This window comes from Malaclemys terrapin, chromosome 5 (assembly GCF_027887155.1).
Source record: "Malaclemys terrapin pileata isolate rMalTer1 chromosome 5, rMalTer1.hap1, whole genome shotgun sequence".
NCBI classification, from domain to species: domain Eukaryota; kingdom Metazoa; phylum Chordata; order Testudines; family Emydidae; genus Malaclemys; species Malaclemys terrapin.
Window position 1 is genome coordinate 135309819 of NC_071509.1, and position 25911 is coordinate 135335729.

The 25911-nt window shown below is 51.5% G+C and overlaps 2 protein-coding genes across 2 annotated transcripts in view; both read left to right on the top strand.

The window, feature by feature from the left end:
* Nucleotides 1–22759, top strand: LOC128837929 (sulfotransferase 1 family member D1-like). Its single transcript, XM_054029630.1, has 8 exons — nt 1–305; nt 5825–5973; nt 6110–6235; nt 7902–7999; nt 8260–8386; nt 10064–10158; nt 16489–16669; nt 18373–22759. The coding sequence occupies exons 2-8, from the start codon at nt 5835–5837 to the stop codon at nt 18483–18485; spliced, it is 879 nt and encodes a 292-aa protein (XP_053885605.1). The 5' UTR covers nt 1–305; nt 5825–5834; the 3' UTR covers nt 18486–22759.
* The window catches only part of LOC128837928 (sulfotransferase 1 family member D1-like), a 26983-nt gene continuing 19596 nt past the window's right edge, over nt 18525–25911 (top strand). The window contains exon 1 of the mRNA XM_054029626.1: nt 18525–21592. The gene's annotated coding sequence lies outside the window, so the exon portion shown is untranslated. The remainder of the gene's footprint in view (nt 21593–25911) is intronic.

A 25911-nucleotide genomic window follows, 5' to 3' on the forward strand; every position in this document is an offset into this window, starting at 1 on the left:
AGATACACATATGCTGCACAATGCCACGCTAGACTTCTACAGGTACTACATGGGAGCTGAGAGCCCAAGGACAAGTGGGAACATATCGAGACCAGCTTGTTTTATCTAGTGATAAGCCCTTTAAACATAGTCCAGAGTGGAACCAGGAAGTAAAAAGTCGATAAACAGTGTGTTAACTTGTTGAGGCCAGAAGGGGGAAAAACTGAGATTTGGGACTGAAGAAACTCAGAGCTCTCGCAGGAGAAGGATCAACTCTAAGAAATACTCCCTTGAAGTAAAACCTGTGGAAGCCCCCTGATATCCAGGTATTATACTGCACAGGGCGAGAGAGGGTGGGACACATTTGCATTCAGATTGTTTACTTTTGCTTCTCTGAAAGATGCCCTTGGTCACCTAAGGAACCTGGGGAGAAAAGGGAGTGTGTCTGGTCCATTTTGCGTGCTCTGCGCAAGCCCTTGAAAATTGTGATCTGCTCAGCTGCACACAGGCTCAGCTGTTACTCAAGTTTAGGGTGACCAGTCATCCTGTTTTTAAAGGGACAGTCCCATATTTGAGCCCTCCTGCAGGTGTCCCGACTTTTTCTTAAATATGGGCAAATTGTTCCATGTTTTCTGTCTCCCCCACATCAATACTTGTGGGTCCTGCCTCTGGCCGGATTCCTGCTCGCCAGCCAGCCGCCCACCAGTGGTGAACGGGGGGTCCAGTGGCTGACGATGGGGGTGGGTGTGCAAGGCTGGTGATGGGGCAAAGCTGCAGCGCACGGGGTGGCCGCTCCCCATGCTGGTCCATCAGCGCAGCCCCTGCTGCGTGCTGGCTCTCGGCAGGGCCCCGCGTCCCCATTCCCAGCCGGCCTGGGCTGCGTGCTGCAGTGGCTGCTGAGTGTCGGCAGGCTCCTGGCAGTGTCCGGTTACATGTCGCCTCTGCTGCCCACCTATTGGCCCTTTACGTGCGCCACCTCTCGCTGTCCTCTCCCTGCTTTGCCCCTTCACCGCCCCCCCAGCCCCACTGCTCCTCCACACCCCCCCTGGCAGGGTGCATCCCGCTCCCTGTGCTGTGCAGAGAACCAGCCCCTGGTCGGAGCGCTCAGCTCACCGACAGCGTGGCCGGCAGCTCCTTCCTTCCCCCACTGCCTCTGGCTGGGCCGGTGCCCCAGGAAAGCCCCTTTCGGAATGTGGCCCCGAGTCCTCCGGCCCATGGAGGAGCCGGGGCAGCCGCGCAGCCAGAAAGAAGCGGCGCTTTCCCCTTCAAAGCCGGCTGGAGAGAAGCAGCACTTTGAAGGGGAAAGCGTCGCTTCTCTCCGGCCGCTGGCTGTGCGCTGCCCCTGCTCCTCCTGAGTCCTCCGGCCCGTGCTCGCAGGGCCGCATTCTGACAGGGGCTTTAGAGCTGCAGGCCAGGGCCACGGGGCTCCCTTAGCCCAGGGCCCTGCAGCCCCTAAAGCCCCTGCGTTCCCGGTGGCCCTGCCTGCCGGGGGAAGGGGGCGGACAGCTAGTGGCCATGGGGCGGTGCTGCGTTGCGCAGAGCCACCTGCACACCCCCTGCACCAAACAGGAGCTGCCCCACGTAAGTGCTCTGCCCCTCCTGCCTGCCCCAGCCATGAGCTTCCTCCTGCACCCCGACCCTGAGTGCCCTCCTCCACCCTAACTCCCTCCCAGACCCCGTACCCCACCCTGAGCGCCCTCCCGCATCCTAACTTCCTCCCATATCCTGCACCCCACCCTGAGCGCCCTCCCGCACCCTAACTCCCTCCCAGACCCCGCACCCCACCCTGAGCCCCCTCCCGCATCCTAACTCCCTCCCAGACCCCGCACCCCACCCTGAGCGCCCTCCCGCACCCTAACTCCCTCCCAGACCCCGCACCCCACCCTGAGCGCCCTCCCACACCGTAACTCCGTCCCAGACCCCGCACCCCACCCTGAGCGCCCTCCCGCACCCTAACTCCCTCCCAGACCCCGCACCCCACCCTGAGCGCCCTCCCGCACCCTAACTCCCTCCCAGACCCCGCACCCCACCCTGAGCGCCCTCCCGCACCCTAACTCCCTCCCAGACCCCGCACCCCACCCTGAGCGCCCTCCCGCACCCTAACTCCCTCCCAGACCCCGCACCCCCATCCTGAGCGCCCTCCTGCATCCTAACTCCCTCCCAGACCCCAAACCCCACCCTGAGCGCCCTCCCGCACCCTAACTCCCTCCCAGACCCCGCACCCCCATCCTGAGCGCCCTCCCACATCCGAACTCCCTCCCAGACCCCGCACCCCCACCCTGAGCGCCCTCCCGCACCCTAACTCCCTCCCAGACCCCGCACCCCACCCTGAGCGCCCTCCCGCACCCTAACTCCCTCCCAGACCCCGCACCCCACCCTGAGCGCCCTCCCGCACCCTAACTCCCTCCCAGACCCCACACCCCACCCTGAGCACCCTCCTCCACCCTAACTCCCTCCCAGACCCCGCACCCCACCCTGAGCGCCCTCCCGCATCCTAACTCCCTCCCAGACCCCGCACCCCACCCTGAGCACCCTCCTCCACCCTAACTCCCTCCCAGACCCCGCACCCCACCCTGAGCGCCCTCCCACACCCTACCTCCCTCCCAGACCCCGCACCCCACCCTGAGCGCCCTCCCGCATCCTAACTCCCTCCCAGACCCCGCACCCCACCCTGAGCGCCCTCCCGCATCCTAACTCCCTCCCAGACCCCGCACCCCACCGTGAGCGCCCTCCCGCATCCTAACTCCCTCCCAGACCCCGCACCCCCATCCTGAGCGCCCTCCCGCACCCTAACTACCTCCCAGACCCCGCACCCCCATCCTGAGCGCCCTCTTGCATCCTAACTCCCTCCCAGACCCCGCACCCCACCCTGAGCGCCCTCCCGCACCCTAACTCCCTCCCAGACCCCGCACCCCACCCTGAGCGCCCTCCCACACCCTAACTCCCTCCCAGACCCCGCACCCCACCCTGAGCACCCTCCTCCACCCTAACTCCCTCCCAGACCCCGCACCCCACCCTGAGCACCCTCCTCCACCCTAACTCCCTCCCAGACCCCGCACCCCACCCTGAGCGCCCTCCCGCATCCTAACTCCCTCCCAGACCCCGCACCCCACCCTGAGCGCCCTCCCACACCCTAACTCCCTCTCAGACCCCGCACCCCACCCTGAGCGCCCTCCCGCATCCTAACTCCCTCCCAGACCCCGCACCCCACCCTGAGCACCCTCCTCCACCCTAACTCCCTCCCAGACCCCGCACCCCACCCTGAGCGCCCTCCCGCATCCTAACTCCCTCTCAGACCCCGCACCCCACCCTGAGCGCCCTCCCGCATCCTAACTCCCTCCCAGACCCCGCACCCCACCCTGAGCGCCCTCCCACACCCTAACTCCCTCTCAGACCCCGCACCCCACCCTGAGCGCCCTCCCGCATCCTAACTCCCTCCCAGACCCCGCACCCCACCCTGAGCGCCCTCCCGCACCCTAACTCCCTCCCAGACCTTCGAATCGCTGTATCAGTGTTAAACCAAGATTTTCAGAAATAATGAAGCATATTCAATCACATTGCTCTCACTAAAAATTATTATTAATATTTTTTTGTGAGCGCAAAGGTTTTTTGTACCGTTAAGAAATAAAATAATTTTTTTTAAAAATATTGTTTATTTCACCTTTTTATCTCATCCTTTTAAAATTTCTATTTTTTGTGTATGTTTTATAATGTACATAATATATTGGTATAGTAGCACATGTATATAATTTATACATAAATATACAGATATTGGGGGTGCGTGCTCAAAAATTTTTTACTGATAGGGGTGCGCGATCAAAAAAGTTTGGAGACCACTGCCCTAGGCACCCTCCCCTGCTGAGCCACCTCTCTAGTCGGGTTCTGTGAAGTCCCTGCAGTCTGGTTCCCTGGGCCCTGGTGCACAAAGCATCCTTAGGGTTTAACCCCTTCCTGCCCATGCTGTAGCCAGGAGACAGGAGGCGGTTGGATTATGTTGGTGGCCAGCAGCAGCTTGGAGGTGTTAGCTGCCTTTCGACACAGTGAGGGAAGGAAGGGACAAGCTGCTTCCAGCCACAGGGGAGAGGGCGAGGGAAGAGATGACCTCTGCAAAGACATGGGCCAGGTCATCCCTCCCCCGTGGCCGGAAGCAGCTCCCCTACCTTCCCTCCCACACAGCGCTAGGGTGACCAGATGTCCCGATTTTATAGGGACAGTCCCGATTTTTGGGTCTTTTTCTTATATAGGCTCCTATTACCCCCCCACCCCTGTCCCGATTTTTCACACTTGCTGTCTGGTCACCCTACACAGTGCTGAAAGACTATTGCTGGCCACATTCTGGTATGAACCCCGGCAGAAATCTGTGGGGGAGGGGGCATGTGACTTTGCATGCCCCCCCCCACCTGCTGCCTTGGGAAGACATGGCACCAGATACTAGAAGAGGAGGGTCCATCCTGGGGGCCCAGCCAGCCATGGAGGATAGAGAGCACTGGGCAGGGAGGGTTGGGTCAGTCAGTCACCCTCCCTGTGAGAGCGAGATGTACAGGAGTGTGTGTGTCACCTCTCTCCAGGTGAGGTAGCTCCGAGGATCTGCTCTTAGCTTTCCTGAGATCCCTCTCTTGGCCGTACCTGCAGCTGTTACTGAATACCACACTAGTTTTGATATTACAATACATAATGTGTGGCCCGGCCTCTCTTTTTGCAGGTGCAAAAATTGCATTTGCATTGGGGAAACACCCTTTTACACGTGTTTGGGACAACAGTGTTGTCAGCTCTTGTATATTTTATCATGAGTTGTGTGATATTTGATGTTTCCAGGAGTTATGTACTCTCAGTTTTCATTTTAAATTTTTTTTTCTAGCCTTCATGATTGTAGGGAAAAGCTTGAAAACATTTTCTGAGTGGACCCAAAATGTTAAAAGAAAAAACAGAAGGCACATAGAAAGATTCCAATTTCTTCAAACATGATTTTTAAGCCAGTCTGATTATTCTGGGGGCCTGACTCAGGATTTTTGAATGCCTGGGGTTGATAACACTGCACAAAGGTCAAAAATGAACAATGCAAGGAAAACAGTCAAGCAGGAAGACTGAGATTACACTGGGTTAATTCCTTCGACATCATCAGAGAGGTTCTCTGCTGTACTAACCGAGGTTGCACAATTCAGCATTTCTTAGGTTGATAGTTAGCAATAATAAAACTGCAATGACTTGGGTTTATGTGAGACAGTGTTTACATTGACCATCTGCAGGCATGATCAGTGGCCGCGGTTCACCGTTCCCTGCCAATGGGAGCTGTGGGAAGCGGCAGCCAGCACATCCCTGCAGCCTACGCCGTTTTCCGCAGCTCCCACTGGCCAGGAACGGCGAACCGCGGCCACCAGGAGCTGCGGGCGGGTGTGCCTGCGGATGGCCAGTGGATTACCCTGACAGGCCTGGTGCGGTCAATGGGCCGCAGGTTGCCCACCACTGCCCCAGAGACTGTAAATCTAAAGCAAGTAGCATAGGTGACTTTCACTGTTAAGCCTGAAACTGTAGCCGCCAGAGCTGAACCCACGGTGATGTAATACCACGATGCAAAATTTAAATAAAATAAAAGGCTACACTGGGCTCCAGTGGAACACTTCCAATCGTAACGCTTCTTTAACAACGTTTTTTTTTGTTAGAAGTTGCAAAGTATATTGATTCATGTAAGAGACACTACAGAAATCAAAACAACAGAATTCTACTTCCTCCACCCCCACCTCTTGGGAACCAATGTTAGTTCCATGATGCATAGGGATGTCTTCCATACAGTTATCATGCAAATAATGAGAGCCATTTAACCCCTTTTTTCCTCACCTTAACTCAGCCCTCCCAAGATGGAACATTTGTCAAGGCAGGAATTAGAGGTTATCCATGAAATTCCCCTCTACCGGCCTTTTGTGGAGAAGTGGGCCCAGGTGGAATCATTCCAGGCCAGGCCAGACGACCTTCTCATTTCCACCTACCCGAAATCAGGCAAGTAAAAATAAGAGTGTATGTAAATGTATGTGTGTGTGTGGAGGGGGGGGGAGGGGCTAACTTTGTATCCATCCACCAGTAGGAGACAGAATACGCTTAACTTTGAAATGCTGCCTTTCAATCTACGTTTCAGGCACAACCTGGATTAGTGAAATCGTGGACATGATTTACAACAACGGGGACGAGGAGAAATGTAAACGGGATGCAATTTTCAATCGAGTCCCTTTCATGGAAATGAGCTGCCCTGGACTCCTAAGTGGTAAGCATTGTGCAGGAGATCAGACAAATGCAAGAGTCCCCTCCCACAGGAGCCACGGAAGGAGGAGAAGTAGGAATGCTGTCTCTGGACTGATTCTAATCCTGTATGTAATTCAACCTCTACAACAATGCAGCTGGTTTTATAGTGTCTTTGTACAAACTGTACACCAACGTGCTTTACAGGGTTACACATGCAATTACAGAGCCAGGAACCCCTTCCCTGACCTGGTCAACATCACATCAGCCCATTTCTCCCCCAAAGCTGGCCTTCAAACTCATTTGTTTCCTGCTGATTAATCCTGCTCCTCACCACAGAAAAACAAAGTCAGTAGAAAAATGTTGTGGCACTAGTGTGCGATATGTGTTCTGCTTCTTTGAATCTGTAGCCGGAAGCCAGAAACTCTAGAGTGAAACAGAGCAGCATTAGGGACAAAGCCTGAGGTTTATCTTATTCTGGTGGAGTTCCTTGTTCCATGTCAGAAGAAAGCAGCTCTCTCGCTGTAGCTAGGTCTACACTACGGGGGGTGGAGGGGTCGACCTAAGATACACAACTTCAGCTATGTGAATAGTGTAGCTCAAGCTGCGTATTTTAGGTCGACTTACCTGGCTGTGAGGACGGTGGCGAGTCAACCGCTGCCACGCTGCCGTCGACTCCGCTTCCGCCTCTTGCCGCGGTGGCTTTCCGGAGTCGACGGCAGAGCCATCGGGGATCGATTTTGTCACGTCATCACTAGACGCGATAAGTCGATCCCCAATAGATCGATTGCTACCCGCCGATCCGGCGGGTAGTGAAGATGTGCCCTGTGATTCTTATGTGAAAAGTTTAAATGGAGTAAGGGACAATCACGCTGCTTTTGTTCCCATCCTAGCCCAAGTCCCTACCCGTGTTTAGATAGACTGTAAACTCTTAGGCTCAGAGACTCTGTCATGTCTGTAAAGCACTGGCAGTGCTATATAAATAATCATAATTTATTTTTCCTTTTGCTGCTACTAATCATAGAAATGTTGGGCTGGAAGGCACTTTGAGAGGCCTTCTAGTCCACCTCCCTGTGCAGAGGCAGGACCAAATATACCTAAATCATCCTTGATAGGTCTTTGTCTAACCTGTTCTTAAAACCTCCAAAGGTGAGGATTCGACAACCTCCCTTGGTTCCTGTTCCAGTGCTTAACTAAAGAGTTATTGGCGAGGATGAGATCTGAAATGAGAGAGGCCCTCTTGAATGAGGCGGAGAGATGCAGGAAAGTCATTCTAGCCAGCAGCAGTTGCCAAGCGGATGAATCTGCACCACCAGTTGCAGGATTGTTTGGCGGGTCACATAGGAAACCAGAGCTAAATGAGCAGAGGGGCAGGGGAGGGCAGCAGAGGGACAGGCAGGGTCCAAGAGACAAGCTGAAGTGGGCCCATGGGGGGATTTAAAGAGAGAAGGTAAATTTGGACTGGTGGCTGCAATGAACAAATCAGTGGAGCTGATCAAAGATTCAGGTGCAGCAGTTATGCGTGAGAAGGTAGCCAGCAGCAGGAGAGTTAGGATGGGGAGGGCATTTAGCCACACTTCCCTCTTTCTAGGTATCATGAAAGGAAGAGGCGGGAAGTGCTGCTGATTCATTCATTCAGGATGTGCCAGGTGCTCCAGACGATTCCTTTAACCTCCGTGTGTGTTTTCCAGGCACAGAGCAGCTGGCTGCGGTGCCATCGCCTCGGCTAGTGAAGACCCATCTCCCAGTTCAGCTCCTCCCTGTCTCCTTCTGGGAGCAGGACTGCAAGGTAACCAGCTCCAGAGAGACATGGCGATGTAGGAATCGTCATCTGTCAGCCCACCTACGCCTGCCTCCTGGTTCCAGCAGCATCCAGTGCCTGACACCTCAGAAAAGCAACCTCCCCATAATTTATATGCCAGTTGTGCAGTGATGGTGTTTGTACTGGAGCAGGGGAAATCTCTTCCAGACCTATGCAGGGGGTCAGGTCAAAGTCCCTGCAGCCCCTGCTAATTCAGACTGCACTACGTTCCCTTTTCTGTCCTGCAGATGATCTACCTTGCCCGAAATGCCAAGGATGTGGCTGTCTCTTATTACCATTTCTACCAGATGGCAAAGATGCATCCAGACCCTGGCACCTGGGATGAGTTCCTGGGGAAGTTTATGGCTGGGAAAGGTAGGCGTAACCTCTCAGAAACCACAGTAACAGGTGTGGCATAAGATCGTAAACAACAGAAAAGAGATTCTCCCTTCACCCCCTGGGCAGGAATCCAGGGATACGTTATTCAGTTAGGCTACAAAGGGTCCAGTGTCAGTGACTTCCCCTGGCTCCTCAGAGCCTGACAGGACGGTGAGTTCCTTAGGGCAGGATGGGAACATTAAACCATGGCAACATGGTTCAGTGGATAGGGCACAGGACTAGGACTGAGATGACCTGGGGGGGGGCTATTCTCAGCTCTGCCACTGACTTGCTGGGTGACCTTGGGCAAGTCACCTCACCCCCCAGTGTGACCTTGGGCAAGTCACGGCTCTGTGACTTCATTTGCCCTCCCACCTTGTCTTATCTATTCAGATTGTGAGCTCTTGGAGGTAGGGGCTGTCTCTCACTATGGGTGTACGGTACCTAACACGAGGGAATCCCACAGGGCTACTGTAATAAAAATAATTCTTACTATACTCGGTGCCGTCACTATCCTCCCCTTCAGGAGCAGAGCCCGAACATTTCAATTTCTGGTCTGGGGCCAAGAATCCAAACCCACCAGAATGTTTACACACTACTTAGAAGAGGAGTTTGCAAAGCCTTGTTAAGGCCAAAATAATGATGAGTATTTAATGTTGGCATTGCAGTGGGGCCCAACAGCTCCACGCAGGCACCATGCACACACAGAGAACGACATGGCCCCTCCCCAGACGGCACAGTCTAACTAGACAAAACCCCCGGCCAGACAACGTAGAACAAGCATGTAACGTATCTGGTTAGTTACCTTTTTAATTCCGCCCCCCCAGCCCCTCCAAACCGTTCTCAGCCACCTTATCCCTCTGTCCAGAGGCATTGACCAGGACTGGGGACTCAACGTGCCCATCTTCTCCTGCCTGCCCCACAGAAACAGGTTCAACTCAGTGTGGGTGCAGGGGCTGGGAGGAGAAAGCAGCCGATCAGATGGTGCCTCTGGGTACGTCGACACTGCAATAAAAAACCTCTAGCCCTGAGTCTCAGAGCCCGGCTCAATTCACTCAGGCTCACGGGGCCTGGGCTACGGGTCTATACAATTGCAGTGTAGATGTTTGGGCTTGCACTGGAGCTAGGCTTGCCACCTCTCCAGGACTGTCCTGGAGTCTCCAGGAATTAAAGATTAATCTTGAATTAAAGATTATGTCCTGTGATGAAACCTCCAGGAATACACCCAACCCAAACTGGCAACCCCAGCTGGGCCGAGGGTCTCAGAGCCAGGGCTCCAGGCTGAGCCTGAATGTCTTCACTGCTAATTTGAGCCCTGCTTCCTGAGCTGCTGATCCAGGCTCTGAGATTCAGTGCCCCAGATTTTTAATCACCGTGTAGACGTACCCTTAGATGCCTTTAAAAATTCCAGCTGGTTATTGAAGAAAAAGGACTAGCAGTTCATCCCATCCACCCCTGCCCCGCCCCCGTGCAGGATTAGTGCACATGGCACACAGTCCACTGTTCTGTCCAGCCTGGTTTTAAAAGTCCCAAGCAATGGGGCTCCCAGCCTCCTGCTGGGAGACTGGTCTAATAACCTAACAGCTCACGTCCCCTGTGACACTCTTAGAACCAGTACTAGCTGTGATCTCTCTCTCCTCCTTTTCTTTGTTGCTTGTTTCAATCTGGATGTAGTGGCTTATGGATCCTGGTACGATCATGTCAAAGGCTGGTGGGAGAAGAAAAAGGCCTATCGAATTCTGTACATGTTCTATGAGGACATGAAAAAGGTGAGGAAGGGGAAGCGATGAGCAGATGCCAGGGGATCCTGCTTCAAATGCCCCCTTTCCCTAAGGAAGGAAGGTGATTTTAACATCTATCTAGGTATGTGTAGAGCTCCCCGCACTGTCCTATCTGAGCATGTCCCAATCATTAATGAGTGTAGCCTCACAACACTCCCATGGGAGAGTAGCTGTGTTACTCCTGTTGAACTGAGGCTAGGTCTACACTGGGAGGGGGGCGACCTAAGATACGCAACTTCAGCTATGCGAATAACGTAGCTGAAGTCAGCGTATCTTAGGTCTATTTACCTGGCTGTGAGGACGGCGGCAAGTCGACTGCTGCCGCTCCCCCGTCGACTCCGCTTCCGCCTCTCGCCGTGGTGGAGTTCCAGAGTCGACGGCAGAGCTATCGGGGATCAATTTTATCGCGTCTACACTAGACATGATAAATTGATCCCCGATAGATCGAACACCACCCACCGATCCGGCGGGTAGTGTAGACATACCCTTAGATACTGCCAGATTAAGTGATTTGCCTAGAAGGAATCTGTGACAGACCCGGGAGTTGAACCCACATCTTCTAAGTGCCAGTTCAGAAATTCATCCTTCCTCTCCTGCATGTCCATTTGCAACACTGGCATCGTTAGGAGTAGAGGGGTGGTTCTGCAGTCGCCTATTTTACTACACCCAGTGGGAAAATACTTTGCATTTGGCTCTGAGGTACATTGACATGTATCTGGAATATTAACAAAACAATGCCGGAACCAGCCATGTTCAGTGCCGAACTAAGACAGCGAGTCCACAGCCCCAAACTTCCTGCCTACAGCTGCCACCCATAGGTATGACAGTGGATTCAGTTGATCCAAGCCATGATTCATTTTAATCTGCCCCTTAGCTTCTTATAATAATATGGTCAACAATCCCTAAACTGCTAGATGGCTCATGTCCCATTGGTTCAGAAAGCAATGACCCCTGACTTTTCCCCAGACCTGATTTTAGTTTTGTCCATAAACACTCCCTTTTGTGCCCCTGTCAATCCCAAGAGAAGGTAGAACTAATAGGGGATGGAGGGACCAGGACCCTCCTCTCATCATCTAGGTAACACAATAAGCCCCCTGCCAACACACACATCCTCCCCTCTTAGTGAGTTCCCACCAGCTGGCCCTCACCACCACCAGGCAAATCAATTAACAGGCTTATTCTTCCCCAACCTGTTGTCTTTTGCACCCAGAGCACTAACAAAGATGGAGGAGGTACCAGGCTTAGCCGGAGTCAGTGACATATTAGAAGTCTAATGGATCTTTAATTCATATTTGAGCCATCCTTAAATATTCTCATGTCTCGCATCTTTGCATTCAGTCAAACAGCAACATAACGAACACACATAGATTTTACACACTGAAGTTCTGAGGGTGAACACAAGGTAGTTTGGTGACTAAGTACAGGAAGGGAGTCAGGGGAGCTTTAGGTCTGTTCCATTCTGCATCAGAGTCACTTAAGGCAAGAGTTTCAAACGTGCACCCACAACAGCGACTAGATTTCCAGAAAAACCCAGCTCCTATTTACACACCTAAATAAGGAGTGCTAGATCAGTGGTTTTCAACCTTTCCAGACTACTGGACTCACTTTCAGGAGTCGGATTTGTCTTGCGTACCCCAAGTTTCACCTCACTTAAAAACTACTTGCTTGCAAAATGAGACATAAAAATATAAAAGTGTCACTGCGCACCATTACTGAAAAATTGCTGACTTTCTCATTTTGTCTGTATGAAATTTTAGTGCCTTTAATTTGCTAGTGCTTTTTATGTAGCCTGTTGTAAAACTAGGCAAATACCTAGATGAATTGATGTACCGCCTGAAGATCTCTGTGTACACACACTGAGCTCGATTGCTGGCAGTTGTACAATTACATCCATAATGTTCCGTGCAGAGGTGAATGCCGCTGAAATCTATTTGGCAGCTGAAGCCGGTTGTGACTCAGCAAACCTCCAGAGAGGATTGGGACATCTAAGGGGTAGATCTGTTAAGGGGTATTAAAGCCCTTGAGTTGGAGATAACTTTGAAAGAAAGAAAACAAACCACTCCACTGCAGGCTGCAAACTGCAGAGCTGGCCTCATTAGCTCTCAAAAGTAGACACTTAGGGCTTATCTTGGGGAAAGTCTGGGATGGGAGTGTGTATACAGGGAGTTTTACCTGCATAGCTACGCTGATAACTTCTTTTGTGTACAGAAGCTTTTAGCTATTCTTACCTTAAGGCAAGGGGGTTGGGTTGAGTTCTCACTGGAACCAGAAGCAGCTACCATACTAGCCATGGGCTGCTAGACTCCACTTAAGGTCATATGAGGCAGGGGGTTTCCAAGGGCTGCTATTTATACCTTTCCACAGCACCCTCTGGTGCTAGGACTGCAGCATTTCAGGGAAGGCCACACTGCAGCATCTCATTGAAGAGCAGGAAACTGATTAATATTACCTGGTTGGTTTGTTCTAACTTTGGTTGTTTTGGATTTGGGGTGGTTTGTTGGTGAGGGGCCCCTTTTTCCTCCTGGCTACAGAAAGCAAGATGGAAAGGTGTTTTAAAAGGGGGAATACAGGCCCACTCAAAAGAATAGAAAAGTATGTAGAGGTGGCTGATTGTCTAAAACCAGTAAGGGTTGGATCCATGAGATTGTACAGCTGAGCTACAGTTTGGCTGAAGTTAGAGTTTAGGACTGGTGAGAATTTTGTTTAAAGGTTTCAGCTAGCTTCTGCCTCTGCCTTTAAAAGGGGAGGCTAGTTCATATGACTATCAGTGCTAGAACTTTACAAGCTTAATTCATGCCCTTTTTGTGAGATCTCAAATTAAAGCAACTTACTTTTAATATTTACAATGGGCTCCTGACTTTTTTCCCCTGCCCCTCCTCTCTTCAGTGATTCTATGAACTTATACCCTCTGCTTCTAGAATGCATTAGTACCGTATGTAGCAACCAGGGCCGGCTCCAGACACCAGCCGACCATGCACGTGCTTGGGGCGGCACCTTGCAAGGGGCGGCGGCGCTCAGGGGTTTTTTTTTTTGGTTCGGTGAAGCGGTGCTCGGGCGGGGGGGTTGTTTTTGGTTCGGCGGGGCGGCGCTCGGCGGGGGTTGTTTTTGGTTCGGCGGGGCGGCGCTCGGGAGGGTTGTTTTTGGTTCGGCGGGGCGGCGCTCGGCGGGGGTTGTTTTTGGTTCGGCGGGGCGGCGCTCGGCGGGGGTTGTTTTTGGTTCGGCGGGGCGGTGCTCGGGAGGGTTGTTTTTGGTTCGGCGGGGCGGCGCTCGGTGGGGGTTGTTTTTGGTTCGGCGGGGTGGCGCTCGGCGGGGGTTGTTTTTGGTTCGGCGGGGCGGCGCTCGGCGGGGGTTGTTTTTGGTTCGGCGGGGCGGCGCTCGGCGGGGGTTGTTTTTGGTTCGGCGGGGCGGCGCTCGGCGGGGGTTGTTTTTGGTTCGGCGGGGCGGCGCTCGGGAGGGTTGTTTTTGGTTCGGCGGGGCGGCGCTCGGGAGGGTTGTTTTTGGTTCGGCGGGGCGGCGCTCAGGAGGGTTGTTTTTGGTTCGGCGGGGCGGCGCTCGGCGGGGGTTGTTTTTGGTTCGGCGGGGCGGCGCTCGGCGGGGGTTGTTTTTGGTTCGGCGGGGCGGTGCTCGGGAGGGTTGTTTTTGGTTCGGCGGGGCGGCGCTCGGCGGGGGTTGTTTTTGGTTCGGCGGGGCGGCGCTCGGCGGGGGTTGTTTTTGGTTCGGCGGGGCGGCGCTCGGGAGGGTTGTTTTTGGTTCGGCGGGGCGGCGCTCGGGAGGGTTGTTTTTGGTTCGGCGGGGCGGCGCTCAGGAGGGTTGTTTTTGGTTCGGCGGGGCGGCGCTCGGCGGGGGTTGTTTTTGGTTCGGCGGGGCGGCGCTCGGCGGGGGTTGTTTTTGGTTCGGCGGGGCGGTGCTCGGGAGGGTTGTTTTTGGTTCGGCGGGGCGGCGCTCGGCGGGGGTTGTTTTTGGTTCGGCGGGGCGGCGCTCGGCGGGGGTTGTTTTTGGTTCGGCGGGGCGGCGCTCGGGAGGGTTGTTTTTGGTTCGGCGGGGCGGCGCTCGGCGGGGGTTGTTTTTGGTTCGGCGGGGCGGCGCTCGGCGGGGGTTGTTTTTGGTTCGGCGGGGCGGCGCTCGGGAGGGTTGTTTTTGGTTCGGCGGGGCGGCGCTCAGGAGGGTTGTTTTTGGTTCGGCGGGGCGGCGCTCGGCGGGGGTTGTTTTTGGTTCGGCGGGGCGGCGCTCGGCGGGGGTTGTTTTTGGTTCGGCGGGGCGGTGCTCGGGAGGGTTGTTTTTGGTTCGGCGGGGCGGCGCTCGGCGGGGGTTGTTTTTGGTTCGGCGGGGCGGCGCTCGGCGGGGGTTGTTTTTGGTTCGGCGGGGCGGCGCTCGGGAGGGTTGTTTTTGGTTCGGCGGGGCGGCGCTCGGCGGGGGTTGTTTTTGGTTCGGCGGGGCGGCGCTCGGGAGGGTTGTTTTTGGTTCGGCGGGGCGGCGCTCGGCGGGGGTTGTTTTTGGTTCGGCGGGGCGGCGCTCGGCGGGGGTTGTTTTTGGTTCGGCAGGGCGGTGCTCGGGAGGGTTGTTTTTGGTTCGGCGGGGCGGCGCTCGGCGGGGGTTGTTTTTGGTTCGGCGGGGCGGCGCTCGGCGGGGGTTGTTTTTGGTTCGGCGGGGCGGCGCTCGGCGGGGGTTGTTTTTGGTTCGGCGGGGCGGCGCTCGGGAGAGTTGTTTTTGGTTCGGCGGGGCGGCGCTCGGCGGGGGTTGTTTTTGGTTCGGCGGGGCGGCGCTCGGCGGGGGTTGTTTTTGGTTCGGCGGGGCGGTGCTCGGGAGGGTTGTTTTTGGTTCGGCGGGGCGGCGCTCGGCGGGGGTTGTTTTTGGTTCGGCGGGGCGGCGCTCGGCGGGGGTTGTTTTTGGTTCGGCGGGGCGGCGCTCGGCGGGGGTTGTTTTTGGTTCGGCGGGGCGGCGCTCGGCGGGGGTTGTTTTTGGTTCGGCGGGGCGGCGCTCGGGAGGGTTGTTTTTGGTTCGGCGGGGCGGCGCTCGGCGGGGGTTGCTTTTGGTTCGGCGGGGCGGCGCTCGGCGGGGGTTGTTTTTGGTTCGGCGGGGCGGCGCTCGGCGGGGGTTGTTTTTGGTTCGGCGGGGCGGCGCTCGGGAGGGTTGTTTTTGGTTCGGCGGGGCGGCGCTCGGGAGGGTTGTTTTTGGTTCGGCGGGGCGGCGCTCGGCGGGGGTTGTTTTTGGTTCGGCGGGGCGGCGCTCGGCGGGGGTTGTTTTTGGTTCGGCGGGGCGGCGCTCGGGAGGGTTGTTTTTGGTTCGGCGGGGCGGCGCTCGGCGGGGGTTGTTTTTGGTTCGGCGGGGCGGCGCTCGGCGGGGGTTGTTTTTGGTTCGGCGGGGCGGCGCTCGGCGGGGGTTGTTTTTGGTTCGGCGGGGCGGCGCTCGGCGGGGGTTGTTTTTGGTTCGGCGGGGCGGCGCTCGGCGGGGGTTGTTTTTGGTTCGGCGGGGCGGCGCTCGGGAGGGTTGTTTTTGGTTCGGCGGGGCGGCGCTCGGCGGGGGTTGTTTTTGGTTCGGCGGGGCGGCGCTCGGCGGGGGTTGTTTTTGGTTCGGCGGGGCGGCGCTCGGGAGGGTTGTTTTTGGTTCGGCGGGGCGGCGCTCGGTGGGGGTTGTTTTTGGTTCGGCGGGGCGGCGCTCGGTGGGGGTTGTTTTTGGTTCGGCGGGGCGGCGCTCGGGAGGGTTGTTTTTGGTTCGGCGGGGCGGCGCTCGGCGGGGGTTGTTTTTGGTTCGGCGGGGCGGCGCTCGGCGGGGGTTGTTTTTGGTTCGGCGGGGCGGCGCTCGGCGGGGGTTGTTTTTGGTTCGGCGGGGCGGCGCTCGGCGGGGGTTGTTTTTGGTTCGGCGGGGCGGCGCTCGGGAGGGTTGTTTTTGGTTCGGCGGGGCGGCGCTCGGGAGGGTTGGTTTTGGTTTTGTGGGGCGGCGCTTTTTTTTTTTTTTTTTGCTTGGGGCAGCAAAGATGTTCGAGCCGGCCCTGGTAGCAGCCCACTTGGTAAATGGAGTGTTTAAAGTTAGTTGTACAGGATAGCAACCCTTTGCTGAGCCTTTTTTTCAAAAGTTTTTCTGGGCTCTAGAAATCATTGGTTATTATGATGCATCACTCATTAAAAGAGCTGCTCTTTGCTCATCAGAGGCCTGCTTCACAACCCACTGGTCTCTGCATTAGGTCCCAAATGAATACAAGAAAGATGTGTCACATTCTACCAACACGTCCAGGAGTGGCTGGGAAAACTTCTCCTCAGTAGCATATTATCCTTCATCGTGTCTCACCACCTGAGAGTCTGTCTGCCTGTCTCTCTGCAGGATCCAAAGCGTGAAATAGAGAAGGTGCTCCAGTTTCTGGGAAAGGACCTGAAGGAGGAAGTGGTGAATAAAATCCTCCACCATACCTCCTTCCAGGAGATGAAGAAGAATCCTACTGCTAACTATGAAATGATGCCAACCTGGGCTATGGACCACAGTGTGTCTCCATTCATGAGGAAAGGTAAGAGGCTTACAGGAAAGGCCAGTAAGATAACAGCAGGAACAGTTTTTCTACAATTCTTACTAGCTCCTGATTCCACTTTCACAGAAAGGGAAATTCCCAGGGTCAGTGTTTTTCTCTGTGAGCCAAGCCCTGTTAATGGTGGAGCTGCATATGGAAGGCCCAGCTCAGATAAATTACCATAAGGAAGGTTCTCCTGTTTAGTTTCTAGCATGCAGATCCTGGTGTAGCACTCTGGAGAGCATGACTGATCTTGTGGTTTTGGCACTAACTGGGGCTTCAGGAAATTTGGGTTCTGTTTCCTGCTCTGATATTGACTCGCTTTGTGGCATTGGGCAAGTCGCTGAGGCCCTGAAATCAATGGATATTAGGAGCCTAAATATCTTTGAGGAGGTGGGCCTTGATTTCCATGTGCCTCACTTTTGCCATCTGCAAAATGGGGATATCCAGAAGGACGTGCCCTTGTTTGTTTACACCAGGGGTCGGCAACCTTTCAGAAGTGGTGTGTTGAATCTTCATTTATTCACTCTAATTTAAGGTTTCACGTGCCAGTAATACATGTTAACGTTTTCAGAAGGTCTCTTTCTATAAGTCTATAATATATAACTAAACTATTGTTGTATGTAAAGTAAATAACATTTTTAAATTTTTTAAGAAGCTTCATTTAAAATTAAATTAAAATGCAGAGCCCCCTGGACCGGTGGCCAGGACCCGGGCAGTGTGAGTGCCACTGAAAAATCAGCTCACGTGCCGCCTTTGGCACGCATGCCATAGGTTGCCTACCCCTGGTTTACACTATAAACTCCTCCGGGCACAGTTTGTCTCATACTATGTCAGCGTGCGGTACGTACCCCAGTGGGGGACTTCAGGTGCAATCCAAATAATATTAATGATTTGCCATTCCTGGACCTGAGTTAATATGTGACTGTGGCCTGCAGGAAGAGATCACAGATGTCAGTGTCCTCAATTTGGGAGTCCACACAATATCCATTGACAGTTCAACAGTGCTAATTACTGTTGGTGTTTCTTGCATGCATCTTAAAAACAATTGTTTGGATACAAAGGTCCTCTTCTCTCTTGAGAAGGAAAAATAGACACTGGCCTAGGTTTTCCAAAGTTCCTGGTACTTTTGGGTGACCAGCCTGAGACCCCTTTTAAGGGTTTGAGTTTTCGAAGGCAGGTACTGAGCATTTTCTGAAAATTGGGGACCCTTAAAGGTGTCTCAAGTTGAGCATCCAAGATCACTCGGAAGTTTGGAAAATGTACGTGCATTAATCATACCTCCTGAGATGCATGACTGGTGTGAAGAGATGTTCCTTAGGACCCCTCTGCTCACGACACACACACAGTCCCCAGCAGTGAGGACAATGTAAAGTTTGTGTGACCCCCATCAACCTCAAAGGACTGGCCCCTCAAATAAATGTTTCCCGCTGCTTCTAACCTTAACTTGCTTAACTTGAAAGTCTCATGCAGCCTTTTGATCTGCTACATTTTCTCCTTTGTTCCTGTTAAGCATCTAGGCAAAGAGAACACCAAAAACCTGACTTAGAATTCTGTCTGAATAGCACTAGAACCACAGTGCTATGCTAGGGCCTTTTGGAGTATCTTTGGGAAAGAAGATAACAGAAACAGAACCTCAGAAGTGGGGCAGGAGCCCAGAAGGGGAGAATAAACTAGCCCTTCTTTTGTTTTCTTCCCATCAGGGATGTCAGGAGACTGGAAGAATTACTTCACCGTGGCTCAGAATGAGATATTTGATGCACATTATAAAGAGCAGATGAAAGGCTCGACATTCAGATGCCAAATGGAGATATGAAGAAAAGGCTTCCCTATGGTTCATCAGACAAATGCTAGCTGTCTAAATACTAAAATGGGTGAACTAGAGTGCCTGGCCTTAAATGAGGATATTGATATAATAGGCATCATGAAAACTTGGTGTAATGAGGATAATCAGTGGATTTGCGATAATACGAGGGTACAAAATATATAGGAATGACAGAGCTGGTGGGGGAGTGGCACTATATGTGAAAGACAGCATAGTCAAGTAAAGTAAAAATCTAAAATGAATTAAACTGAACCATAGAATCGCTATGGATAGAAATTTCATTTTGAATAATCAGAGTATAGCAGTAGGAATATGATACCGACCACCTGACCAGGAAGGTGATGGTGACTTTGAAGGAGTTTAGAGAGGCTATGAAGACAGAAAACCCAATAATAATGGGGGATTTCAATTGTCCTCATATTGACTGGGTACATGTCCTCTCAAAAACGGATGCAGAGGTAAAATTTCTAGACACATTAAATGACTGCGTCTTGGTTCAGCTTGTCCTGGAACCCTCAAGGGGAGAGGTAATTCTTGATTTTAATCCTAAATGGAGCACAGAATATGGCCAAGAGGTAAATATAGCTGAACATCTCAGTAATAGCGACAATGATGTAATTAAATTTAACATTCTTGGAGGGGGAGAAAGGCCAAAGAAACCCACCACAATAGCATTTAACTTCAAAACAGGTAACTACACAAAAATGAGGAAGCTAGTTAGACGGCAGTTAAAAGGAACCGTTACAAGAGTGAAATGCCTGCAAACTGAATGGAGACTATGTAAAAGCACCATAACTGAGGCAGTAAAAGGACCCAAAAAATTCCACCATGCGTAAGCAGCTGAATAAAAGAGATGATTAGAGGCTAAAAGGTATCCTTTAAAAATGGGAAGTTAAGTCCTAGTGAGGAAACTAGAAAGAAGCATAAACTCAGGCAAGTCAAGTGTAAATGTATGATATAACAGACCAAGAAAGAATTTGAAGAGCAACTAGCTAAGTACACAAAAACTAACAGCAAAAAAAGTACATCAGAAGCAGAAATCCTGCCAAACAGTCAGTGGATCCACTGGATGATTGTGTTGCTAAAGGAGCACTCAGAGATGACAAGGCTCTGGCAGAGAAGCTAAATTAATTTTTGAATTGGTTTTCACCGAAGAGGATGAGGGGGAGATCCCCACATCTGAGCCGTTCTTTTTAGGTGACAAATCTGAGGAACTGTTGATTGAGGTGTCAGTAGAAGAGGTTTCAGAACAAATTGATAAATTAAACAGTAATAAATCACCAGGACCAGAGGGCATTCACTCAAGAGTTCTGAAGGAACTCAAATAAATTGCAGAACTACTAACTATGGTTTACTTAAATCAGCCTGTGTACCAGATGATTGCAGGATAGCTAATGTGATGCTGATTTTTAAAAAAGGCTCCGCACAATGTAGTAAAATGGTTAATAATTAGAAGAACATGCGTGGCAGCAGTGAGGTCCAGTGGCTAGAGCACTGGACTGGGAGTAAAGTGACCTCCACTCTGACAATGACCTGCTGTGTAACCTTAGCCAAGTCTCATAACTGTTCTGTTGATGAGATTTTTGTGCTGCTGCCATAAATTAGAGCTACTCTGACTTACGCCAGGGGCCACTATGGCTCCTGAAACAGTTTTAAGCTACCTTGGCACCTCCTCATCCCAGCTGCAAAATCCCACCTTTTGTCTCAGTTTTTCCCTGCTGTACCATGGGGATGGGGATGCTTAATGCACTGCTGCAAGGTGCTCAGATACCTATATACAAATAGAGTAGAGTGCTGGAGCTTATCATTAAAAGCACTGAAGTGACTTAGGAGCACGTCCCGCTGAACGTCAATATGACGTGTACTTCTTAGGCACTTTTGAAAATCCCACCCACTCACCCTCTTTTGTAAGGCACTTTGAGACCTGTGGATGCGCTTAGTAAAAGCTAAATATTAATCTAATTCCTCATTGCCCTCTCAATGCAAGCATTAACAAAGTACAGTAACTCCGCTTTGAAAATAGATATTCATCATGTCTCTTGGTTATACGAACTTATACAATTGCCAAGTGCCTTTGGAAACCATTTTTGTATGCAGTGTTGTTGTAGCCATGTTGGTCCCGGGGTATTAGAGATGCACGGTCGGTGAGATAACATCTTTTACTGGACCAACTTCTATTGGTGAGAGAGACGAGCTTTTGAGCTTACAGAAAGGTGAGACCCGAAGAAGAGCTCTATATAATCTCAAAAGCTTGTCTCTCTCACTAACAGAAGAAGTTGGTCCAATAAAATATATTACCTCCCCCACCTTGTCTCTCTTTTTGAACTATTGTCCATTTCGATCCTATTCTTGAGACTTTCCTTCTTATTCTATGGTATAATGATCACCTTAAAAATTATCCCTTTAATAGAGAACAAAGTTTGTTACTAACTGCCAGTCACTGAGTTAATGTTCAGAATCCCCATTGTATTGCGAAGCTGAAGAACTGAGGGGCAGTTTAGTTGTAGGCTTTTAATAAGTTGATGGGAGGCTGGGATCCCTTTCTGAGCAGTAGCTCTGGCACTCAGGTAGCTTTTGCCTTCAGCAGGGCCGGATCCAGGCATCAGCTTGGCAAGCAGGTGCTTGGGGCGGTCACTCCGGAGAGGGGCGGCACATCCAGCTATTCGGCGGCAATTCGGCGGTCGGTCCCTCACTCCGGCTCAGAGCGAAGGACCTTCCGCCGAATTGCCGCCGCAGATCGCGATTGCAATCACGGCTTTTTTTTTTTTTGGCTGTTTGGGGCGGCCAAAACCCTGGAGCCAGCCCTGGCCTTCAGGCTTCCAAGTTGATCACACATCCAGCTTTGTACTCTGAATTCTAACCTTGTTTTTGAAAAAAATCTTTTGATCTCCACTAAAAAATCCACTTCCTGGAAAGAAAATCCAGGAAGCCAGACTCCGCCTCTCAAAAGGCAAATCCTGTAACATAACACTGGGGAAGAGAAAGGAGCGCAGCTGATCTTAGAAAACAGCAACTGAAGGACGAAAACTGCTAGAGCCCAGAAGGGATCCTAGCCTCTGATCAACGAAAAAGCCAACAACAACCAAACTGAATACACAGTAAGTTCCCCAGCTTTACGGCACAAGGGGTCCTTAACTTTGGATCAGTGAGTAGGGTTTATAGTGATGTAGATTTGTTATCAGTTAATGGGCAGTTCCAATGAGCTGACAAGCTTTAATAAAAGCCAGTCAAAAGCAGCCTTTAGAGGAATTATTGTGTTGTGTTTAGTTTATGATACAGTCAATGGAGCTGAAATGAGGATTTTGAATTAAGGGACTTGTGACCCAGAGACCTCTGTATGCCAGCTGGCAGAGGGCACAGGAGTGCATAGGTTTTTTTTACAGGAATTCCTGGGTCAGATGTAGGCAAAATAGTTCACCAAAGAGGGCATGTGAGGTCTCTACCGAGAGCCACTAGCCCACTGGTTAACACAATCACTGCAAAAGGTGTGTACAGATCATATTTAAGCAGTTAAGTATCTATACTGAAAATTATGTTCCTACGGTCTTAAAGTTAAAGCAGGTCACCAGGAGGTGACATAACTCAGACATGTTCCTTTCAGGCAAGTGGTACCAGATGCCTATTTCCCTGATTGGTCATATGTGTGTCAGGCCTGCAATTCATGGCAATGTTGGGTCTGTTTTCATACTGAGCCCCAGGCAGTAGAAAAGATTATGAAAACTACCAGAGAGGAAATTCACAGGATACAACAAACAGCAGGGGGTGTCCTGTTTCTGACTAAAGACAGAGGATTGTTGGGGTATATAAGGAAACCCAGAGACTCCTTCATCAAGGAAGCAAGCTAACTGTGTTTGTCTTATGAAAGGGTCACAGCCAGCCTGGCTGTGAAATTCTGTAAAGATTGTGGGTGAGCGATACTCTACAAGACATCAGAGTATTTTGTTAATTAAGTCTAGAATGCATGTTATGGACATGACCATCTGTTTCCAATATTCCTACTTGCTATCACTTATATGAGATATACCTATCTCATAGAACTGGAAGGGACCTTGAGTTGAGTCTAGTCCAGTCCAGTCCCCTGCCTTCACAGCAGGACCAAGTACCCCCTGACAGATTTTTTTTGCCCCAGATCTCTAAATGGCCCCCTTAAGGATTGAAATCACCACCCTGGGTTTAGCAGGCTAATGCTCAAACCACTGAGCTATCCCTCCCCCTTTGTATCTCGAGGCTGTGTTAAATAAACTTTTACTTTATTTGACTATAAACATGTGTCAGTGCTGGGTGTTAAGTGGAGTGGGGATCTGAGGTGAAACTGATAAGCTGGGGGTACTATTCCTTTGGAAGCAGCAAATCTGTGGATACTACTAGTGTCCAGTGGACCAGAGGTGGACACTCAGGAAGAGGTTCAGAGGGTTGAAGAGCTGGAGTGTGCTGATTGCTAACTTGTAGGGAGACAGCAGGGCCTGCAAGGCCTACCTACCAGAAAGGGCTTGTGTTGCCCGTGGCCAATGTCGTTGGGGAGTTGACCCCCAGCAGGCACAGACAATGCTTCCTCACACCAAGGGCAGGCGGCAGCGAGGGGCCTCACAACTCTGGGCATCCTTGGATAGCGTCACAGGGATGTTACTTGTTCAACTTCTTATTGAGTACCTGTTTTCCCCCCCTCTTCATCCATCATGTGATTAGTGGTCAAAAATTCCCTCTCCTTCACCATGCCTTGTTCTTGGCTGTTGGAGCCCTCCTGCTCCTCCCTCTTCTCCCAGGGGATTGCACTAGTGCCATCATCTTCTCTGTCAGAAAAACCATGATGTGCACATTCCTCTGCAGATCAACACGCTCTTCCAGATACTCCAATCTCACTGCATAAAGCTGCACCTCATTCTCTTGACACACTGGGAGTCGCTCTGCCTTCCTGCTTTTCCCACTCATTTTGGCAATAAAAAACTCTCTCCGGACAGCAGTTTACTGTGATCCGCCCCCCACTAGCAAAAGAACATAGGTATGAGGGCAAAGCTTTGCTGGCAGAGGCTGCTGTTAGGGCTGCTGACGGCATTGGACCAGTCACACGGGGATGACTGAGAATAGTGAACGTACGTAACAAACCTAGTTTGCAAATTGCCTCTAGTCCAAGAGATGTTCACACAAAGTGTTCCACAAACACACACATTTGAGAAGCAGCATGTTCTTGTGGATAAGGCACTGGACTGAAACTCAGGAGACCCGGCTTCATGTCCCAGCTCTGCAACAGCTTTCCATCAGCAGATTTCAAAGCACTTTACAAAAGAGGTCAGCATTTTTATCCCTATTACACAGATGGGGAAACTGAGGCACGGAGCGGTAAAGTGATTTGCCCAAGGTCAGCCCATCACTTACTCTCTCCGTGTCTCAGTTCACCATCCTTTCTCCATCCGCTGTCTGTTTAGACTGTCAGCTCTCACAGCAGAGGCTGTTTGTTCGTACAGTACCTAAAACCATAGGGCCCCAGTCTCAGTTGAGGCTCATAGGAAGAACTGTAATAATGATAATAAGCACATTTGTAAAAACCAAAGTCTTCTCATGACTCACTTCCAAACAGAAAAAGGCCAGCTAGGGCTGAAAAACAATTCACGGCAAGAGTTCACCCTCCTCTGTTTAAGAATTAACTAAATAAAATGCCATTACTAAGGCCCTACTTGAATTGTGGGATGATTGTCAAAAAATTGCAGCTCACTTGCAGACAAGCCATGGAAAATGGTGGACAAGTAATTACCTTATTATTTGCAATAATAAAGTCCATTATTACTTTTCCGCCATTTTCCACTATCGGCCACCCGGGGCTGAGAGCAGGGGCCTGGGGCTGAGAGCGGGAACGTGGGGCTGACAGCGGGGGCTCCCACTGTCAAAATTGTGGTGGAAGCCTAATATTGCGGAATCTCCAATTTCTGCAAAATCACAAGTTAAGTAGGGCCTTGGCCAATATGCATTATAAAAGAGCTAAGCCCTAAGGGGGACACAATCATGACAGGATGGCAGCTGCAGATTGGCTGTTTTCCCAATCAAGGCTAACATAGGCACCTGTGGTTTCCAAACAACCGTAAGCTCAGTTAACTCTTCCACTGCCTAACACATCCAGTAGGACTAGTGTAAGAATCACCCCTGCTGAGAGCTGCATGGAGATCCGGTGTGTGCATCTCCCCTCCTCCACATGTAACTGGAGCTCCAGATCCTCTCTGGCACCATCCCCCTGCACTTCCTAGACTGCAGAGGGCTCACTGCAGGCTCTAAGATCCACACTGCAGGAGGAGAGGGATGGAGTAGAATCAGGGAGATGCATATCGGCCACCCTCCAACCCCACAGAAGATGCCTGAAAAAATTAATACAGTTCCAGGCCATATTGACTTATGTTGGCTGCCCTTGTCCCAGGAACCTGGGAACTTCCACAGCCACCGGGGGAATCCAACGGCACTGGCAGGGGGTTCGGGTGTCCAACAAACAAGAGAAGGAAGGTGGAGCCTTTGTACAGATGGCCGTGGCCTCTTGCAGATCCACCCAGGATCAAGGTGAATCTTGTGGAATCCAAAGGTCTGGGAGGTGGCAACCCTGCTCCCTCAATGGGGCAATTTGGGTTCATCTTCATGAGGATTTTCAGTAAACATTCTCCTGTCGTGGCTATTAATGCCAGAGGGGACAATCTATGTCAGTGCAATGTTAAGTCTGAGATTTTAAAGCAAAAACAGAGAGAAAACTATTCAATTCTCATGGCAGCATAAGCTCATGTGCAAGGGAATGATGGTAGGGCCTTTCCTTACATGGTTTATTTACAGGCATACTCATCAGTATAGGATGACCGCATAACAGTGGGTGATGTGATAGATTATTGGGCAAATATGGCACAAATATGGGTTAATGAAAACTTGCAGCAGCAACAATCTTTTCAGAGCTATTAACGTCAGTGTCTGGAGTTTGCTAGTCTCGCATGACCTCCTATACCACAAAGTAAACAACAGTGTTATCAAGGAAACTAGAAACTCCTCGAATTACTGAAACATCTTAAGACACTGCTGAGTATTACTGGGCTGAATAGACAGTCAATAAACTCAGGTGCAGTACTTTTTCAATGCTCTTTGTATTATGTGTTCTGATTTTCTGTATGCAGGGTGCTGCCACAGTGGCTCACTAGGTCTTTTGTACAGTGCTGAGAGAGGCTCCCAAAATCAGTTATTGGGATGGATGAGGAATCGCTGGGTGAAATTCTCAGGCCTGTGTAATGCAGCTAGTCAGATTAGATGATCATAATGATCCCTGCTGGTTTAAAACCTCCGACGCAGAAAGTAACTTTTTATTTTCAAAAGCCAGGCAGATGAAATTTGTATAAAATCTATAGTTGCTTATTCCCATGTCATAACTATAAAGGGAAGGGTAACAGCTCTCCTGTGA